Source organism: Podarcis cretensis (assembly GCF_951804945.1).
Source record: "Podarcis cretensis genome assembly, chromosome: 6".
In the NCBI taxonomy this organism is placed as follows: domain Eukaryota; kingdom Metazoa; phylum Chordata; class Lepidosauria; order Squamata; family Lacertidae; genus Podarcis; species Podarcis cretensis.
The window spans coordinates 38,826,106-38,847,797 of record NC_137175.1 but is presented as its reverse complement, the minus strand read 5'-3'; the positions used below and the strand labels follow the sequence as shown (position 1 = coordinate 38,847,797).

At 41.8% G+C, this 21,692-nt stretch overlaps 2 protein-coding genes across 4 annotated transcripts in view; one reads left to right on the top strand and one right to left on the bottom strand.

Moving 5' to 3' along the window:
• Positions 1 to 13,659, bottom strand: part of IRF6 (interferon regulatory factor 6) — a 26,392-nt gene extending 12,733 nt beyond the window's left edge. The window contains exons 1-2 of one of the 3 annotated variants that reach the window (XM_079979609.1): positions 13,512 to 13,659; positions 905 to 1,081 (exon numbers count right to left, since the gene is read on the bottom strand). In XM_079979609.1, the coding sequence (XP_079835735.1) occupies positions 905 to 1,078 (174 nt within the window). In that variant the 5' untranslated portion in view covers positions 1,079 to 1,081; positions 13,512 to 13,659. Of the gene's footprint in view, positions 1 to 904; positions 1,082 to 9,747; positions 9,893 to 13,511 lie in introns of those variants that run through there. The other 2 variants (XM_079979610.1, XM_079979608.1) reach the window with 2 other exon arrangements.
• Positions 10,022 to 21,692, top strand: part of GUCA1B (guanylate cyclase activator 1B) — a 27,853-nt gene continuing 16,182 nt past the window's right edge. Inside the window, exons 1-2 of the mRNA XM_079980052.1 lie at positions 10,022 to 10,141; positions 19,830 to 20,281. Coding sequence (XP_079836178.1) covers positions 20,078 to 20,281 — 204 coding nt within the window. The 5' untranslated portion in view covers positions 10,022 to 10,141; positions 19,830 to 20,077. The remainder of the gene's footprint in view (positions 10,142 to 19,829; positions 20,282 to 21,692) is intronic.

Here is a 21,692-nt window from a genome sequence, read left to right as displayed (position 1 = left end):
CATGGTGTGGATTTGCCAAGCGTGCCTTCCTCTTAGCACATTTCTCCCTTGTGTTCTGAGTTCAAGTGTCTTCAAAGTCCATGACACCTTTGGTAAAGGCTGTTCTCCAACTGGGGCACTCGCAGGCCAGTGTTTCCCAGTTGTCGGTATTTATACTACATTTTTTTAGATTTGCCTTGAGACAGTTGAGACAGTCTTTAAACCTTTTCTGTTGACCACCAGCATTACGCCAAAATTATCAATCTCTTTAAAAAAGGTGACAGAACTGATTGCGGAAACTATCGAGGCATCTCTCTATCCCACAAGTACTTGAAAGATGAATGATTTAAATAGAACAGCCCCTTCCACATTGCTTTGCCACAGTATTTCCCAGTACAAGTCGTATTATGATCCGAGCACACATTCATGGTGCTGCATATTTGCTTTAAAAGCACAGCTGACCAATTTGATCCCATGGTAACTAAAACACCATTCAGTAACAGAATACAGTGGCATGCCATGATGTCCAAGTTTAAAGCAATTGCTATCACATGAACAAAACAAACGAACAGTAGGAAATGCATTAGCCTTCTAAATGGAAGAAGTGGAGGCAAATGCATATTCATTTGGAGCAGTGATCCTCCTGGAGTATGAAGCAGAAGGTGCTAGCAAACAATGGTCTTAGCTGCTGCAAGTCACCTGTAATACTTTTTATTACATTTGCATCCCACCCTTCCTCTAAGGAGCTCAGGATAGCAAATAAGGGTGGGGTTTTTTCTGTGTTATCCCTGTAATAACTCTGTGAGACAGTATAATGGTTGACCAAGGTTAGTGCATGGCTGAACATGAATCTGGATTTCACCGGTCCATGACTACTAGTTCATCTATACTGGCTCTCCAAAGTGGAATGGAATTATTTCATTACCTTAAAAATTGTGTTCTCCTCTTCATGTTGAGGGCTGTGCCGAGTTGCATGCTTCCAAGGGATCTGAAATCGCTTTGCAACCCTGTTAAGCCATATGAGACCAGGATACATACCACTGTCTACCTGAGCTACCAGCCAGGGTTTCAATCGAACTCTCCGTGGATGTAACGCCATTATCTGGAGTGGGGGGGGGGAGAGCAAATGCAAATAGAATTTCATTTTCTAGATAACAAAGCAATAGAAACCAATTGTGGCTGCTTTAAACACCATGCCAACTCCCTGAGTTTTGTTGAATGTGTGGGAGGGGAGAATCCAGTCAAGTTAAACTTATCAAGATAAGCTTGGAAATACCAGCTGAACTCAGGTGAACATAGCCCCCCAAAATATAAATAAGAATTCTAATTTAAAATCTCAGCCTTTATCCGTTTTTAATACACTGAGGACACCAATTCTAAGATGGGATAGAACAGCTGAACAAATGGGACTAAGTTATATGGTACAGTTTAATTTTAGTTTTTAACTAACAAGACCACAACTAGATACTGCAACATATCTGTGGCCTCTAGCCCCTCCAAAATTGTGTCTGCTTCTTTCTTCCTACCAGTAACATCTAGGACACTTTACTTTTGTCATTGCATCACACTGTGGGGCATGTCTCTGAAACAGACCATTTGAAAACAGCAACCACACAAAGGAACACGGGAAAATGGTTTATACTACCCATACTGATAAATTAATGCGAAGCCATGGTAGAACAATACACTGGGCTCCCCCAGTCAGCTCATTAAATAGTATGAATCAGGAATCCTGGCTTAAAACAAACTCTGGTTAAACCCATCAGCTTCATAGGTCATGGTCTGAAGTTGACTTGCTTTGAAATGGCAGTTCCTCTGTACATTACATGTGGCTTGGTTCACACATCACAATAACTATGGTTTACCAGTACTGCACAAAGATGTAGGATTCCAGAGAGTAGCTTAAATTCACCTTGTTCCTTTGTGGTATTTTTTACTTTTGCACCCCACTGAGCTAAGTAAAGATTTGGCAAAGCGTTTCATCCAAACATGATCCAAGGTACAGGTCATGTGGCTAGCTAGAAGAGAGCTCAGGTTCAGACAGCACAGTAAGCCAAATGTTGCCTATGTTTAGGGGGTGGAAAGACCAGGAAGGAACAAAGCAGCTGCAAGCTTCTTGCCAGAAGCCGGCACATTTGTGCAGTCCCAGTAAGTCTTTGTTTTGCTTACTGTGGCTTGTAAACCAGGCTAATCAGTAAGAGCATTGTCTATCTTGTCAACACTGGAGTTCTCTAGGGTTCTAGATAGAGGAGCCTTTACTAGGCCTACCTAGGGATGCTGTGGGTTTCAAATTGGGATCTTCTGCATGTGAAGTATGTGGCCTACCAGTGAGCCCTTCTATCTAGGACACATGTAATCCCAGCCTTATTCTGCTCCAAGAAGAAATCTGAATAATAATAATAATAATAATAATAATAGGTCTAATACAGGGATGAGGAACCTGAGGTCTTCCAGATGTTGCTGGACTATATAACTTCCATCATCTGCAACCAAGGACTGATGGGAACTGAAGTTCAACAACATATGGAGGAACACTGCCTCCCCACCCCTGGCCTAATAAATGTGTACACTCCTTAGAAATATGCCATAGATTGTGTCTCTGTTTTTATGTTCCTGTTTTAATGTTATGTTTTTGTACACTGTTTATAGAGATTTTTAAATATTAAGTGGTTTAGAAATGCTTTTAAATAAAACGAATTAGCCAGAAAGGGCACCACAGCACAGGCAGCTGCAATAACATGTTTACTTGCCCTGGGTTAGCTTTCAGCTATGAAATAAACAATCAACATAAATATAACCAGAGTGATGTCACAATAATGTTAAGAGATCTGTACCAATGGATACAACCGATTATTTCAAGTTGCTGCAAACTTCCTCACTCTTTTCAGTTTCCTTCATTTCCCTGAGTCTAATCTCTTCTCTTCTGCAGCATCCCCTGTTTCAACCTTTGTTTTCTAAGACGCCCTCTGACCCTCTTGCTTTTTCTGTTCCTCCCATACCCAGCAAATCATCACACCACCACAACATCTCCTCATACTTAATTTTTTTGGTGCACTTGGTTGAAACATTTTCATTAAATATTATACTTCTGGAAGTGCTCCTCATAGATAAAACACATTTTTAAAATCTGAACCAACACACTTTTTCTGATTGTTCTTACAGCATCCTTTTCCTTCAGAATTATTCATCATAATATTAAATATTCATCAATGCAATCCACTAAAGCATCCATTACCAGAGCATGATGCTACACAGCAGGGGAGGAACATATGATCCACAGCAAGTCAACAGCTCCAACATTGTAGAAGTGGAGCCACACAAACAGGGGATTCGAACCACTGACCTTCCTAGGCTCAGTGGTGTAGACCACAGCACCACCAGCGTCCCCAGCAATGCCTTATACTCAAGTGCAAAAGTAGGGCCTTACACTCAAAGTATGATTGGGCATTTAGACTTCATGTGCCAACGCAGAAGATTGAAGTTCCAATGCAAAGACACCATCCACCACTGCAAAATCTTAAGGAATCAGTGGACAGACACCCAGTCACCCAGTAATGAATCCCTGCAACTGCTCGGGTGTACCGCCAGAGCTGCAGTGGTACGTCAACAGGTGACATCATAGCCCAAACACACATAAAAGCAATAAGGAAACAGACAACACACACACAGAACAAGGCTCATTCCCCACTAAAAAACAACCCTATAAGAACAGAAAACTAGCACAACAGCAAATATGACAGACAATAGGAAAAACAAAGGGATCAGTGGTGAAGAGGGATGGCTAAAAAGGACAAAAGACAGAAGAGAAAGAAGGTCAGCTTCCTCATTAGGCTGTTGGCCATAGTGCAAAGACAAAGCATCCAACACATGATAAATAGTACCACTATTACAGCATAGTGATTATTTGTGACTATGATCACTAGAGAATCTTTGAACAGCAGCAGCTGGGATAGTCAAATCAGCAGCAGAAATATCTAAGGCCTTGCCACCACTTCTGCTCGTCCAGTGTCTAGAAAAAATGGGTCCAAACAGTTTTCCCCTTGCCCCGCTCCTTTCCCAGGGTAAACCCACTCTCTAAGCCAGAACAAACTGCAATCCACGGAAAACCCAATTGCTGTTTGCTCCAACTGACCACTAAAGAGCAGTTTTCCCCAGGGAAAGCAGCAGCATCAGAGGAACCTGGCAAAGAGAAGAAAGGCTGAGCCATGCAGAGGCCAGAAGGGGGGGAAGGGGGCAACACTGGAGTGTTTACAAATCCCATTTAATGCCTTGAGGACATGACATTGAATTGATGTGAATGGTGTTCCTGGTTCCTGAAGGGACTTGGGGCACAGGTGGTCTTTTCATCATACTGGCTGAAGGAATTGATGGGATGCCCATCAAATCTGCAGATGACGCCAAATTGGGAGGTGTAGCTAATGACACAGAAGACAGAATCAGGATTCAAGATCCTTAATGGATTGCAGAGCTGGACCAAAACTAACAGAATGAATTTCAATAGAGACATACCGGTATGTAAGGTTCTACACTTAGACTGGAAGAACCAGCTGCATGAAAATAAGATGGGGGACATCTGACTTACTTGCAGTACATGTGAAAATGATCTAGGAGTTTTAGTAGACCACAAGCTTAACATGAGTCAACAGTGCGATTGAGCAGCAAAAAAAGCTAATGCTCCTCTAGGCTGCATCAACAGAAGTATGGTGTCCAAATCAATGGAAGTAATAGTCCCACTGTACTCTACCTTAGTCAGACCCCCACCTGGAATACTGTGTCCAATTCTGGGCACCACAATTTAAGAAGGATATGCAGAGGAGGGTGACCAAGATGATAAACTGTCTGGAAACCAAGCCTTGTGAGGAATGGTTGAGGGAGTTGGGTATGTTCAGCCTCGATAAGAGGAGACTGAGAGGAGATACAACAGCCATCTTCAAATATCTAAAGGGCAGTCACATGGAAGATGGAGAAAGATTATCTTCCCCGGCTTCGTAGGGTAGGTACTGAACCAATGGCTTCAGGTTACAAGAAAGTATTCTGACTAAACATCAGGAAGAACTTTCTGATGGTAAGAGCTGTTTAACAATGGAATGGACTCCCTTGGAAGGTGGTGGACTCTACTTCATTGGAGGTTTCTAAGCAGAGGTTGCATGGCCATCTATCATGGATGCTTTGGTTGAGATTCCTACATTGCAGGGGGTTGAGCTAGATGACCTGTGGGATCCCTTCCAACTCTACAATTCTATGATTCTTTGAAGCCATAAGACATGGGGAGCAGATATTTTCAATTACTCTCCCCACCACTAGTTTTAAAAAGAACCTTGTGTTTATTGTTTATTATTTTTCACTTATTGTCAGATGCTTTGGAGACCTGCTTTCTGCAAAAAGATGGGATGTGTATAAATTTAAATAAGCAGATTGCTATTGTTATTCTGTTAGCCACAGTAACGAAAATGACAATCAATACAAAAAAAAGGAAGCATTCAAGAAACTGACTGCAAACCTTTACAGCAGGTGTGTGCAGCAGCAAACACAGTTTCTCCAACTACATGCAGTATAAGTGAAATGAAGTGCACAGGTTAACTACAGAGCAAGACTCAAAACACTATATTTGTAGGCAGTGCTTGCCAAACACCTTGCAAGAAGCCAGCCAGAGGGGTTGCCACACAACTCCTCATTTTTCCTGCAACAGGCTAACAGATACATTGCTTTCATACAAGCTTTCGCGAGCCACTTCATCAGAAGCATGTGTTAATGTCAGCATCAGTTATAACATGAGAGAAGGGAAAAAAAAAAACGAGGGCAGGAAGGAATGTGAATCCAAACAATGTAAAAGATTACCATGCAGAGCACAAATGAAAAAGTGATCCGGCCAGACTAAGAGATGAAATCATAGTAGGTATGACTTACTCTCAACCGGTGATGAATTGGCAAAGGAAGATTAGTCACATGTATAAGCACCTAAAGAGGGACAACAATTTTCTGTAGGGAGCTAGCCACTCCCAGTCTCTTATGTGAACCCAAGTCTGATAGTTTCAGTTTTGTAAATGAATTCCTACAGCTGTGTGCTGGAATCTCCTTTTAAAGGTTTTTGCTAGTGCGGCACAATGACGAAGACATAATGTATATGCATAACTGTGCCTGATGATAAAAGGCATCCTCTGTCCTTCCTGTTGAAATGCAGCTTCCCTCCTGCTCAAATACCATTTTTAAAGAAAAAAGGTATTTCTGTAATAGTTATTGGTTATTTTAGCCCAGACAAAATTTGACCATATGCAAATTTGTCCCAGCCTTTTTAAAAAGGTGATTTCCATTATTACAGTGAAACCAAATATATACTGAAGGATATTTCTCTGACAATGACAACTGATCACAAGCCCTATCATAAAAGAAAAGAAAAATTCCTCATGGGAGCTAAGGAAGTACTGTAGAGCAGTATCCAAAGTACAATGGTACCTCGGGTTACAGACGCTTCAGGTTACAGATGCCGCTAACCCAGAAATAGTACCTTGGGTTAAGAACTTTGCTTCAGAATGAGAACAGAAATCGTGCAGCGGTGGCACGGCGGCAGCAGGAGGCCCCATTAGCTAAAGTGGTGCTTCAGGTTAAGAACAGTTTCAGGTTAGGAACGGACCTCCAGAACAAATTAAGTTCTTAACCCAAGGTACCACTGTACTGCAGTCACTTAACATTAGGCAGGGCTCTGGCACAACCAAATTAGGGAAAGGGAAAGTACAAATCCCACCTCTTGATTCACAGACTTGCATGTCAGCAAACTAGGCAGACAGTTATCTAAGAATGCTCTTCAGATATATGTCCCATGCTCGTAGCTTGAAGGCATGCGGCTCAAAATGGTTTTATGCAATTCTTATCATTAAACTCCTAAATGAGTTGAATAAACCTTCCCAACACTTTTCTGACCTTGTGAAGTCATTGCTGCACATTCAGTATATCTTACGTCACCAATCTCAAATGCAGTTTTGTTTTCCTTAAGTTGTCTCAAGTACACCCCCTCAAACATTCCACAAAGAAAAATACAGACATGCTTCCAATATTCTTGTTCTCGCCTACGGTGTGTCAAATAGCAGCCTGTGCAGCACATAAACACATTTGCATTCATGTGCACATACTTATATGCATGTGCACTAGAAGCAAGATGCATCCCCCAGTCATATTTGTCTCCTTGGGAGCTAAACTTCAAAGAACGACTGCTGGAAAACAGACCAACACTATTTCAGTGTTCCATCCTCAAAGGGTAAAAACTTTGTCTGGACCAGCAAATATCCAAAAAGGACTGCTTCATTTCCCTCCTCCCCACTCCCAACTGAGATACAGTGCCTTTAACAGGCAGGCAGAAATTCATTAGGTGCAGAATTTCCAAGCACAAAGATGCAATGTTAGGGATATTTCACCATATGGAGACATCACGTAAGAAGATCACAACCCTATCCTCAAAATTGTTCACAAGGACCAATATCCTACCCATTAGCCCTTATCTGCAGCATATTTATGCCTATGAACTAGGTTGGAAAGAAGTGGCATATTTATTGTTATTAATTTATCATTATTGAGTTTTAGAAGCAACTTAAGAACATTCTATTTCACATATATATTTGATAGCTGAAAGACCTAAAAAGGTAAAGGACTCCTGACAGTTAAGTCCAGTTGCGAACGACTCTGGGGTTGCGGCACTCATCTCGCTTTACTGGCTGAGGGAGCCGATGTTTGTCTGCAGACAGTTTTTCCGGGTCATGAGGCCAGCATGACTAAACCGCTTCTGGCGAACCAGAGCAGCACACGGAAACGCCATTTACCTTCCCACCAGAGCGGTATCTATTTATCTACTTGCACTTTGACATGCTTTTGAACTGCTAAGTTGGCAGGAGCAGGGACCAAGAAACGGGAGCTCACCCCGTCGCGGGGATTCAAACCGCCGACCTTCTGATTCGCATCCCAGAACAACTGGGTAAGGTTTGTTTAAATAAGAATGTCTTACCACTTCGATGTCCAGCTCCTTACCCAGCTCATTTGGGAGGAAGGATGGGATAGAAGTTAATAAATAAATGCTTCTCTAAACATCCAGAGTGGGGAACCTTTTTCAGAATGAGGGTTTCTAGGCCACAAGATAGTGATGGGCAGAGCCAAAAGCAAAAATGAAGAAACAAATGCAAATTTTATCTTTAAGCTGTACTCCCCCACCCCCAACCAACTAAGAGGCACTTAGAGTTCAAGGAAACACTTTGGAGAGGCAAAAAGACTCAAGGGGGGGCAGGGTATGAAGAAAGACTAGGGAAGGGAGTGTGGCTGAGAAGGATGTACAGTCTGGGGAGAGGACCACATGCCAGACAGAGAGGCCTGGAGGACCCTGGGCCTGAGGCTCCTCACCCCTTACTTTGCATGGTCGTACCTCCAATACTAATTTTAACATAATAAACTATCAAAATTTAAAGCTCTGCTTTCAGTTTTATTATTCCATACTGAATATCACCAAGCGTCATCCACAGAGATAAAGCTCCCCACTTTATTGTAACTAGGCTATCTGGCTTTTTAGACCAAATACCACAAAGTTAAGCCCTTATATTAAATATTATTAAACCCTGTCCTTTGATGAGGCACAAGAAAAGTGGTCATTCTAGAAATACACATGATGAGGTAACATAAGTGTTTACAACTCCTCTCTGGTGCAGCTGCACAAGGCCTGCTATAAATGAAGACTTTAATCTCAGATCTGAAACTTGAGGACAATCTGCATAACAATGCCAAACTAAGTTAATCAACCTGCATCAAACACTTCAGTTACCATGACAAAAGGTCTGTCTTAACTCAAATAACCCACAAGAAAAATGGACTGAGGATAGCCTATTATCCTCAGACTGAGTTGTAAGCATGGTAGATCCTTCCTGGATCCATTTAACTGGACCCAGTTACTTTGTTCTCAGGAGTAGGCAGGAAGTTCAGTTCCCAGCCAACTCTGCTCCAGTTGTGTGTCCCAGCATACAAGGACAGTAGCTCCATAGCAAAGCCCATGCTTTGCATACAGAGGTTCCCATTCGGAGCCCTGGCAGCTCCAGGTAGGGCTGGGAAAGTCTGATTTGTTCCCCAAATCACCTGGAAACTTTAGGCTCAGGCACATTCCAGCAGCAGGAGCTACATGCACTAAAGAGCAGCTCCTACCAAGTTCAGTATTATCTAGTGCAGCGCCCTTGCCTTCCCCATCTACTTCACAGTAAACACGCCAGAGTCGTGTAGCACAACAGTCCTGTAGATCGTCCACTGATTTAAATCCCAAGAGGTTATTTACTTGCCCCAAGTAAAGCAACTCCTGCTTGTATGGACGGCCCCAGAGCAGGAACTTTTCTTCCAACCCAAGGCTATAGTCAAAGGAGCCCTTCTTTCCCTCAGGCTTTCGCAGTGTCCTCTTACTACCAAGCCATTATTTGCAAGGAAGCCTCCATTAGATTCGAGCCCAGAGCAACGAGGGCGAAGTTTGGAGGGAAATGAGGACTCTGGGAAACAGAAACTGTGAACAAAACAAACACCAGCCTTTTTTAAAAAAATGCTTTGGAAGAGTGAGCGGGGGGAAAGGGCAAGAGGTAATAATAGTCCACAGAGGGCCAGGCAAGGAGGAAACACATGGGCGAGAAGGGAGCGCAGAGAGCAGGGGGATAAGCAACGCGCACGAGGGTGGGAAGCTGGAGCCGCCAAAGGCCCGGGCAGGTTTCTGGAGCAGGAATGACCGTCAACGGTAGCCCAGGAGGGGACGGAGCCTACCTGCAAGAGACGGGTCGGGAGGGGGAAGCTTCCTTCTCGGCGTTTTCGCCCCCCTCCCGCGACACTCACCTGGGCTGCGGCTCTGCTCCGCGGCGCGCTCACCTGAGCCAGGTGCTGCCGGGCTCAGGCGCTGCCGGCTCCGCCCCTGCAGGAAGGAGGAGGAGGGCGCGAAAGGGGCGCGGGCGAGGAGCAAGGGAGTAGGAGGCGAAAGGGGCGAGGAGAGGCGGGACAAAGAAACGGGCCGCTTTGCGGAGAGGCACGTCGTGGCTGAGCTCGCCTAGCTAGGACTGTAAACCAAGTGGTCCTTGCGCATGGACAGAGCGCTCTTCTCTGTGGCCGCGGCATAAGCACAAGCTGACCATCTTCATTCTCTCTCCCCTCTCCCACAACAGAGGTAAAAGGATGTAGTGTATTTGGAGCTTTAAAAAAAATCCTCTCGTTTTCATGGGAAAGTGTTGGTGTCGGTGCAACTGGTTTAACCAGTACGCCCCCACTCCCCTTCTCCAATATCAGGTGTCTCTTTTGCTTCTCTGCCTTGCGGGTTTAAAACTTGATTTGAGTTGCAGAACTCTGGCTGCCGCTGCTGCTCATACTTAAATTACTCAAAACTTCTCAGTTTCCTTGAAAGTTAAGCGCGGCATCATAAGAGCGGTTCCTATAAAACTGCTGATGAGCAATTCTCCGATGAAACACACCCATCAGCCACGCTGGAGGGGAATTCTGCTGCTGAAATTGTGAGGGTCAAATTAGATGTCATCCAGTAGATATGTGTAACTGTCTCCCAATGCTGTTGGGTTTTGTCCTGTTCTTGAATGAAAAGCAACTGTGAGAAGCACCAAGCTTGGAGAGAGGAGCTGCTGAATAATAATAATAATAATAATATAATTTATTATTTATACCCCAGCCACTCTCAGCAGCTCACAGCAGAATATTAAAAATACGATAAAACATCAAACATTAAAAACTTCCCTAAACAGGGCTGCCTTCAGATGTCTTCTAAAAGTCAGATAGTTGTTTATTTCCTTGACATCTGATGGGAGGGCATTCCACAGTGTGGGCACCACTACCAAGAAGGCCCTCTGCCTGGTTCCCTGTAACCTCACTTCTTGCAGTGAGGGAACTGCCAGAAGGCCCTCGGAGCTGAACCCTTCCACTCCTTTTAGTCACTTCCCCACACAAAACTGCCACCATATCCTTGTTCTCTTTCAGGGAGGCTCATTCAGGTGCTGATGTGGAGTAGGGCCTTCTTTGTGGAGTTCCGTTTCCAGACTGGTATGTCAGGTGCTGATTCTGTTATCATTTCAATAACAAGTGAATATGTACCTGGGGAGGGTGTGTGGGTGTGTGTTGTGTCCTTAGTTTTATGTTGTACTCCACCCTGGTATCAGTACGTGATGAACAGCAGACTATATTTTTTTAAAAAAATAAATAGCTTCCTCCCCCACAAACATACAAGGAGGATAATAAGAATATATTAGTTTTTCCCTGCACAAGACTTGAGCGCATACATATATGTGTGCACATATTTTCTCTCCGCTCCGTACAACTGATGAAGTAGTCCCTTGCCTGCAATAGCTCCCACAATAATGTGATCGCAGTGCAATGCATGCTTGCCTGAACATAAGTCTCCTGGAATATAGTGAGACTTCGTTTTGTGGGTCATGCATAAGAATGTGCTGTAAATGGGTTAATGTTTGTGGTGCCCCAAAAGCCTTTGTTGTTTGTGACAATGAAGTCAACCAAATACAACAAAATACCAAAGTTGCTTTGGGTTTCCTTGGGCAATATAAAGAGGCAAACAAATTTTAAAAAACAAATAAAATTCTCTCTGAGGATACATTGCTGTATACACATTATCAACTTCAATATCATTCTTTTTCTCAATTTGGGTTGAAGCTGCTTTGGAGGGAAATACATCAAAATGCAGTATTTCATAAGAAATGACAAGATAGATACAGGTTTAAAATGGATTGTGGGTAAACTTGCTTCCCAGACCAGCAGTGGGGACATACTGGAGGCAGTGTCTGTTTACACAGCCAATAAGTGTCAATGGCAAGCAATATGAAAAAAGAGAGGGAAGAAGTGTTCACACTCACAGTTGTGATATGTTAGCGGCTACCGGTAACTCTTAGCCTCCTTTAAACACCATCCGTTTTAGTTGGGCGAATGCCAGATAGCCTTGATCCACAAAGCAGTAAACTAAATTATTTCTTTTGGTTTCAGCACCATCAATAGATCAGAGAGCCACATGATACACTACATGGTTTATTGTTACTGCATGATACCCAATGTTAGTCATTCGCAGAGCAGACTCACTGTAATCAGTGGAGTTGCGTAACTTGAGTCAATTGATTTCAGTGGGTGGGCTATGACTATGGCTTAGTTGGCTATCTCTCGCTGTTTGAAATTGATGCAAGCCATTCTGAAGGTGTTCAGACTGAGGAATATGGTAAGAAGAGTTTGTAATAAATTAAATACTTGCTTTATATTTTTACTATACACCCTCTCACATTACTTTTTCAAGCAGCAACCTTTTCGTTTCTGCCATTTTTACTGTCACCTTTTCGGAGAAACGTTTTGTTCATTTTTACTCTTTGCATGCAGCATACTATAATCTGAACATGTCACAAAAGAGTCTTACAGATGTGTTTAAATACAAGGTTCTGGGCTTAATGGCCATGATCTGCCTCCATGGTTGGAGGCAGTATGTTTCTTAATACCAATTGCTGGAAATCACAGGAGGGGAGAGAGTGCTCTTATGCTTGGGTCCTGTTTGAGTGTTTTCCACAGGCATATGGTTGGTCACTGTCAGAGCAGGATGCTGGACTAGATGAGCCACTGGCCAGATCCAGCAGGCTCTTCTTATGTTCTTATTTATCCTTATTTTATTTATATCCCGCCTTCCTCCCAGTAGAGGACTCAAGGAGGCTCAAAACTTGAACTGAAACAGATACAACTGGAAACATACCAATCAATATACAGTGGTACCTCTGGTTACGTACTTAATTCGTTCTGGAGGTCCATTCTTAACCTGAAACTGTTCTTAACCTGAAGCACCACTTTAGCTAATGGGGCCTCCTGCTGCTGCCGTGCCGCCGGAGCACGATTTCTGTTCTCATCCTGAAGCAAAGTTCTTAACCTGAGGTACTATTTCTGGGTTAGCAGAGTCTGTAACCTGAAGTGTCTGTAACCTGAAGCGTCTGTAACCCAAGGTACCACTGTAAATATTTTTTTAAAAAAACAAATAAGTTGCCATATTAAAACACCACTGAATTTGAACACTTAAAACCATTAAAAAGCACGACAATGAAGAAAGAAAAAAGTACAACTCCCACCCTCAGAAGACCCTGCCACAACAGCCACTTAGTGGCCTTCACAGAAGATCTCGAAGTCCAGGCAGGCACACATATGACTGAACAAAATGTTTGGGTCTCCTCTTGTCCTTTCATTCTCTTCCTAATTTGGCCCTGCATTTTATTTTTATTTTCCCTACCCACAAATGCTTTGGAAGCACCTTACAGTGAAATATTCCAGTTCAAATATAGTTAATGAACGGTATTATCTTTTGTAGTAGTTCTTTACAAAAACAAAACAAAACTTGGGCATTGCAAGCCTACGACTCTTAACTTCCTTATTTCAGAATGAAACAGTATGCCAGTATTCCTTAGTGCCATCCTCTGGAACCTTTATAGAAAACAATTGAAAGATTAAGAGCATCAAAATGCTCCATCTACTCTCACTTCCCCTCGTACGAAGCAGCTTACCTTTGCTTGTAATTTCTGGACAGCATACTCTTCTCTCCAACAAAGTCTTCTCCAGTATGTTCTTGATATGATTCTTCACTCACATTACCTTAAACTAAGGTGGGGATCTATGACTCAACAAATCTTGGTTTCGAGAGAGCAAGTAACACACTGTAATTCTATGGAAATGAATCAGGAAAAAGGAAAGCATTTTCCTTTTTTGCTTCTACCCACACAGACAGTAGTCTGCTTCCAAGGTGTTGCTAATTTTGGAAAGACGGGCTTGTGCAAGGTTCAAAACCACAAACTCAAAATTAGTTATGAGGCATTTCTGGAAGATTTTAAAGCCTAGATGTCCCCCCCCCCCCTGCTATTTTCCGCTAGCCTTGAATCAATATCATTAGACTGTGTGTGTGTGTGCGTGTGCGTGTAATAACATTATTGTGTATGTAGCTTCTGCAGGAAGCTACATGTTATCGCTTGTAGCCATACAATGTTCTAGATGTAGCCATGCTTTCACTCTTGTTTGTTTTTAAAGTAAGATTGTATTGCGACGTTAGAGAAACACACACACACACACACACACACACGGCATACTTGAATTCAATGGGATTAAGCCTCCCTAACTCTGTTTTGAATATCAGCCACTGCCTTCAAAGAACTCCTTTTCAGATTAAAATTTGGAAAAGAAGAAAAGGTATACAAAATGGGTGGGTACAGTATTGATCAAAGCACACTTGAGAAAGGAACATGCCCTTCTTTTCCTGTTACAATAATTTGCAGGGGAGAAAAAGGGAGGGAAGGAAGGTACTGTGTATGAAAGGAAGGCAAAGGAGAAAAAGCTTTTCAAAAGAGCCAACATTTATTGAATTCTAATGCATCTCAGAAATACAATTTTCTTCTTCAGGAGCAGCCTGGGTAAGGATGCTTCTCAGCTGTAGGACATTCCTAAATAAAACAGCTAGTTTAAGTAGCATATGTGGCACATGGTCTTACGTGTTTGACACTGTTAAACATTTCATCCTTAACCTTCACTAGATGCTGTCAGGCCACAGACATGGAATCCAGGCTGGAATCCTCTTCCTTTGCCTGTTTTTATGCCCAGCAAAGGCAAACCTACCAGTTAGTGCAGATCCCAAGCAGATGATTCTGTCCTTGCTGCAGCTACTTTCTGAATTTCCTTCAGGCTTCAATATAGCTGGCATGTGGGAACATGCTCCATAAGCAGTCTGAAGGAAAATGAGTAATCTGTATTGCTGAATCCTCCCAGGCTGTCAGCTTGGAAATATCTTTGCTCTCATCACTGTTAATAATATGACTCACCTAGCAAAGCATATTATTGAATGTAACCTGTTCCTTTGTACCTTGGTTACCCAAGTAGTTCTCCCTATGGCATCTGTCTAACATGCTTCCTTACTTGATTAACTAACATCAGGCTCTCACACAGATTATTTCATTTACTTGGCTTCATAAAACAGTGTTCTATCGGGAAATTACAGCACTATTTCAAAGAAACTAAAAGAAGCACATATGGCATCAGATGACACATGAAGTCTTTCCACAGCGACTCTGGATGCAATCCTTATATAGGAGTAAGGGTACTTCCAGACCATTGCTATTTTGGGGTGGGTTTCAGTCACACACTGGCAAATTCAGATCAAGCAATTAGAGCTTTTGCATAGCAAACACACATCCCTAAAATAATTGTGCTTTTTGCAATAAGGAAAGTGATCGAGAAATGCACTTGAAAGTGTGGAATAACACTTACTTGACATGATGTCATCTAATCTCCCTGCAAACAAATCAGAACGACTGCTTAATAAACAGGTCATCCGGAAGCAACCTAAACCCCACTGAACTCAACGAAGCTTGCTTTTCATTAAACATGTTGGATTGCCCTGTGGGTTGCAATCTTAAGAACACCTTCCGGAAGGATTAGGTTATCAATAGCTATTAGCTATGATGGCTATCTACTACCTCCAGTGTTTGGAGGCAGTGCCTCTGAATACCAGGTGCTGGAAACCACCCATGGGGGAGTGCTGTTGCCCTCAGGTCCTTCCTGCTTGCAGGTTTTCCCTGGGCATCTGGTTGGCTGCTGTAAGAGCAGATGGCTGGGCTAGATGGGCCTCTGGTCTGATCCAGTGGTGCTTGGCATATGTTCTTTTGGGAATAAAGGCAAATAATATGATTTACTTCTGAGTAAACATATGAAGAACTGCACTGCATGGCTTCACAGACCACTTTCTGCACAGTGTACTACATGCACCCCCTGACGTTCTTGCTGCTTCCCACATAATTCCTCAGATATCTGAAATAGTTATGACTTGAGTGGGGTGTCCTCAGCTTCTAAGCTTCTCAAAAGAACCTGCTAGCAGCAACCAATGAACAAAAGTCCAGTGAAGCAGGGCTGTTGGAGTCAGGTCTGTGACAGGCCTCTTAGCAGGAGCTTTCTGAGCAAAAACATCTTCTGTAGGGCTGCCACAAAAAGGTAAGCAAGCTAAAGAACAAGGCTCACTACTCCCTGTAGCTAATCTTCCTTCTACTACAGCTTCTCCTTCTGCAGCTCCTATTACTCCTGCTACTTGAATCACGGGATTGGAGAATCTCCACTACAAGGAATTGATAAACATTTTACATTCCAGTCCCCCATTTTTGTTTTGTTATATGTGCATCTGTCCTGATGGTGACTTCTTTTTACATCTAGTTCCTGCGCTGAAATGACAGTGGAACAAATTCAGTGGATTATCATAATCCAAAACTGTTCTACAAAGCTGTAGGGAGGAAAAAAGGTTCACAGGATAAAGGATCCCAACTAGTAACTGCAAGAATGTTCAATCTAATGCCTACACAAGTATTTAAAAAGACCAGCTGCCCAATTCAGGAAACGCAATTCATTCCTTCTGGTTTATTTTTCAAAGTGAATGCAGCAGCACTCTTCTGCCTACCTGGGAAGAAATAAGTAGAATCCGAGAGGTGCAAAACAAAGTGATGCGATAAGAATCTGGGCATGTGGAATCCTGTTGCACATTCTTAGCAGCTAAATTTCAAAACACAGCAGTTTCACAGACAACAGAACAGCAGAAAGTAACAGGTCTCAGTACGCTCCCTTCCTATTTTTGATCCCATCCACTTACAAAGTCTTGATATAATTACAGTGCACCGTTTTGTAAAGATAATAAAAATACTAAACAAATGCTATACTACTAGTAAAACAGTGGAGAAGATTCAAATATTACTACATTAGTGTATTAATGCTGTGGTCATATCTGCATGAGAGCAGGTCATGAAGGCATGAGTGTGACCCATCTCATTTGAATTATTTGCACAGACACAGATCTTTAAAAGGCAGAGTTGGCTCTATGAAGTGAATCAGAGCAGGTAGTTTAAAAAGGGAGAAGGAAGCACAGCACTGGGGAACAGGAAGGCTCTCCACTGATAGCACCAGGGACATTCTCGAGCAAGCAAGCTTTATATGCTGGGTTTTTATTTATTTCTTCTTACATTTCTATCCCGCTTTTCCTCCCAAAGGAGGAAGGAGTAGAGAAGGGAGAAAGAACTGAACAAAACAGGAGGAGCAGAATTGGTTTAAGTATTTATTTATTTTAAAGTATCTGTACCACCCACCTTTCCAGTTTGTGTTTAACATGATTTATAAAGGCAAATGCCTGATACTGATGAAATATATAAAATAAATAAATAAAATTGTCCAGTAGCACCTTTGAGACCAACTAAGTTTGCTCTTGGTATAAGCTTTCGTGTGCCTGCATACTTCTTCAGATACCCACTTACAAAGATACCCACTTACATGCACACGAAAGCTTATACCAAGAAGAAACTTAGTTTGACTGCATCAGACCAACACGGCTACCTGATACTGATGTAATCTAACTAGCCAGATATTTGTGTAGATATGATTGATTGATTGATTGATTGATTGATTGATTGATTGTAGAGGGTTTTTTATTAGCTTGTTTTTATGTAAAATGACCTGCTCTGTAGATGACCCCTTTTAATCATCAGTGCCTTATTATTATTACAGCAGAGACTATTGTTTCCTATTAACACTGTACCAATCCTCTTAGAATGGAATCCTGCCTGCTTATCAGGAGAGATCAAGTACATTTATAGCCACAGGTCATTTGTTTCCAGATAACATAACAACATAGATTTGGTCTTGGATAACCCAAAGCAACAATGGCTTTCTTTTTAAAGGGTCATTTATAGAAACAGGGGTCCTTTCCTTTGAACTAATACTCAACTGCACATTTTTTGTTTTCATTTCTGAAATTTCTCTGTATTAAGGTTCATATTATTAGGATTCTTTTAATATCTGTACAGCACTCGACACCTTTAAGCACTTTGTAACAGTAATAATGAACTTAATGATAAAAAGGTGTGTTTGATAAATCTACAATTTTATATGTGAATCTCATTTATTTTAATGCTTGCTGGATCCAGGGGTTAGAAGGATCTCAACCTACTCCACCCACAAACTCATAACAGTAATAATAATCATGTTCCTGGTCATCATTGTCTTTATGATGTGGCTTCCTGCAGCCCCCAACTTTTTGACAAAACCCCCAGGAATTTGGGAGCAGAGCAGACACAACTGAGCAGAAGCTGTGCAGAAGTATTTCACTCAAACAAATAGATCCAAAATGCTGCATAATGTTGTCAGAGAATTGCACAGACTTGTGGCTTATCCACACTTACCTTTTGCCCTGATGTTTTCAGACACAGGTCCAGGCTTTAACGCTCTGTGCCCAAATGCTTTTCTTTTTGCCCCAAGCTTTCCCTGTGAAAACCCGCTCTTTAAAGCTGAATCGAAGCAAACACCAATTTGAGGTTTCCTTGGATTGTTGTTTGTTCCACATGAGCTTTTGAGAGCAGGTTTTTGTGGGGAAAGCTCCTCAAAATGGAGACACAGAGCTTTAAGTTGTGGGCCATGTCTGGAAAGAGTGGAGGAAAGATATGTGTGGATAAGGCCTTACAGCAACTGTTAGAGCCACTATGGTGTACAGTGGTACCTCGCAAGACGAAATTAATTCATTCTGCAAGTTTTTTCGTCTTGCGATTTTTTCGTCTTGCGAAGCATGGATTTTGGAAAAGCTTCAAAAATCACCAAAGTCTTCAAAAACCTCAAAAAAGGCTACCACACCGCGTGCTATGAGTTGCTTCTCGAAGTCAAGTCTCAACTGCACCCCCTGAATGCACGGTTTTAAGAAAAAGGAAACAAACTTGCAAGACAAAGGAAACAAACTTGCAAGACGTTTTCGTCTTGCGAAGCAAGCCCATAAGGAAATTCGTCTTGCAAAGCAACTCAAAAAACGAAAAACTCTTTCGTCTTGCGAGTTTTTTGTCTTACGAGGCATTTGTCTTGCGAGGTACCACTGTATTGGAAAATGGGTTGGGCATGGACTGTAGAGAGCTGAGTTTGAATCCTTGTTCAGCCACTAAGCAAACAGTGCCAGCCAAGCTATTACAATTCAGCCTGACGTCCCTCACAGGGTTGTTATCAGAATAAATTAGGAGGGCCATAGAGGCTATACTCCTTGGAGGAAGGATGACATGAAAAATACTGAATAAATAAAACAGTAAATGTGTACTTATAATATTTTATATAATAATATAATATGATTTTTGTTTGCTATAAAATATAGCCATTCAGATTTTACTTTGACGAGGATTTGTTTCGCTCAGGCATATAGGTGATTTTATGGGAAAGGGGAGTCATTTCTGTATCCAAAGAGCTGTCAGGTATGATAATACTTTTAGCCCTGAAGTTCTACTAAGGAGCTCAAAGCAAAATGCTCATTTGTAAGAAGAATGCGAGATGTTTCTGTTTTTTTTATTTAGTTTACTTACATACACTTGAAGAAGGATTTGCATACATTTGAAAATGACAATTGATTTTCAGAAGTACATAGTTACATCGTGATTCATAGACCAGAGACAGTAGGATATACACACCAAATTTGCATCCACAGAAATGTTGGGTCCACGTATAGATAATGGTGATTTACATTTAATTTTTCTTTGTTGTTGTTTCATATGATTTAAGAGAAGCAACCCCATTCACCTGTATTTGTGACGACAACTGAGAACAGCTGCAATAGCTTTGATATGTTCCAAATGCAGAATCATTCAGAAAAGTGTTATAAATAGTCTTAACAGGGGAGCTTTCAGGTCTTTAGACTGGCATCAGAGACCCCAGTGACCTGACTTGGGAAACACTTCTAAATGAGACATTGACCTGAGACCTCTGAAGGTCTCTGTGACGTGTATGGGGGAATCTCCTAATGTTCTTATACTTTCTTATCTTGTGCTGGATTAACTCAGGGGATCCACTCCCAGTTGCGCTTGTATGAGAATGACACTGGAAGGCTGAGTAGCCGCTGCATGGAAGACGGGTAAAAAGAAGAGGGAAAAATGATAAGGAGAAGCAGCCCGGCATAATCGTGCAATATTCACCAAAGCAAGAAAAAGAAAACTCACATCGTAAGTTTTTTAAAAAGCTATTCAAGAAAGAAAATACCAAGCTGAAAGAGAAGGGGGAAAATCCCACCACTTCCATTTCGTGAAACAACATGGGACAACGCTTAACAAATGAGGAGGGGGAACAAGTTGAGATTGATGTGGCTGAACTGCAGGAATGGTATAAGAAGTTTGTGGTGGAATGTCCAAGCGGGACTCTTTTCATGCATGAATTCAAGCGATTCTTCGGAGTACAGGATAATCAGGAGGCAGCAGAATACGTGGAGAACATGTTCAGAGCTTTTGATAAGAATGGGGTAAGCATTATTTTCCAGCATTTGCTGTTTTAAAAAGCTTTTGATTTAATTTAATTTAGATTTATATTGAAAGAAGAAAAGTCACTTTCCATTCTTTTCTGAGGCAGCTTCCAGACAACCCACTTATTGAACCATCTTATGGATTTGTTTTCAGGGAGGTTAAACAATGTTGGATATTTTCTGAGCATTCATTGCACCACACATGGGTTACTCCACACTCCCCATTTTATTTGCCGGTCACTTTCCGGATCTTTTTAGGAAGTGGATATGTTGCGCAAGACCTCCAAATCAACTTTAATTGCACAACCTGAATTTTCTGGTATGTGATTGCATCCCACCCCACAATTGCAACACTCTGGAAGCACCTTAAATGTGGATTTTTCCTTTGGACTAGACCTTATTTGTTAAGTGTTATTTGTTCAGAGGAGTTACCGATATGCCAAACTTGCAGGAGGTGGGTAATAATTTCCAGAACTTCCCAGAGAGTTAACTAATAAAATTTAATTTTGTTCAATATTCCCTCCAGCCCAACCCCACCCCAAAATTGGGTTCTTTGAACCTTAGATTTATCTGTCAAATTCTAGGAACCTACATTTTACAGACTTGTGAAATGTACATCAGATTCAAGGCAATAAACGGTGAACAACCTTCAGAAAAACAAAGCTGGACACATTTAAAGGGGTTCTCTCAACTGTAGCCATTAATATAACTTTAATTTTTATGATAATCATTTATCTGGGTAGCAAAATGATTTTCTGATGAAACAGCCTGTTGTCACTGTACAGTGGTAGGAGAGTGATTTTGGTGCACTGATTTATAGCAGTCACTGCAAGGTCACACTGACTATTGTTACATAAGATGTCACTTGACTATGTTCTAAATATCAGCGAGAGGAAGGAACTCTGCTGACTTAGTGACCTTAGATCATAAAATCATAGAATTGTAGAGTTAGTAGGGACCCCATGGGCCATCTAGTCCAACCCCCTGCAATGCAGAAATATCAACACGCAGCCCCCCAATCCAATTTGAAATCATACTGGACCCTACTTAGCTTTGCAGATCTGCTAATGGTTTTATTGCTGCACCACTAGGACAAGTCGCTTTGTAACTAACAACGAATCGGTAGCCAGAACATCATTTTGTTGTTGAAATTCCTGTAAATAACATTGGAATGCCACATTTTTATTATTGTTCAAGTACAGATCAAATATTGAATATATTTTTTAGCCAACCTCCATACCTATATTACACACTTCTTGTAAATGTCATAGTAATTCATATCAGTTTAACTTCATATTCCCTGTTCCAGGAAGAGAAGCACTATACAGTGGTACCTTGGTTTACAAACTTAATCCATTCTGGAAATTTGTTCTTAAAACCAAAGCAGTCTTAAACCAAGGCGTGCTTTCCC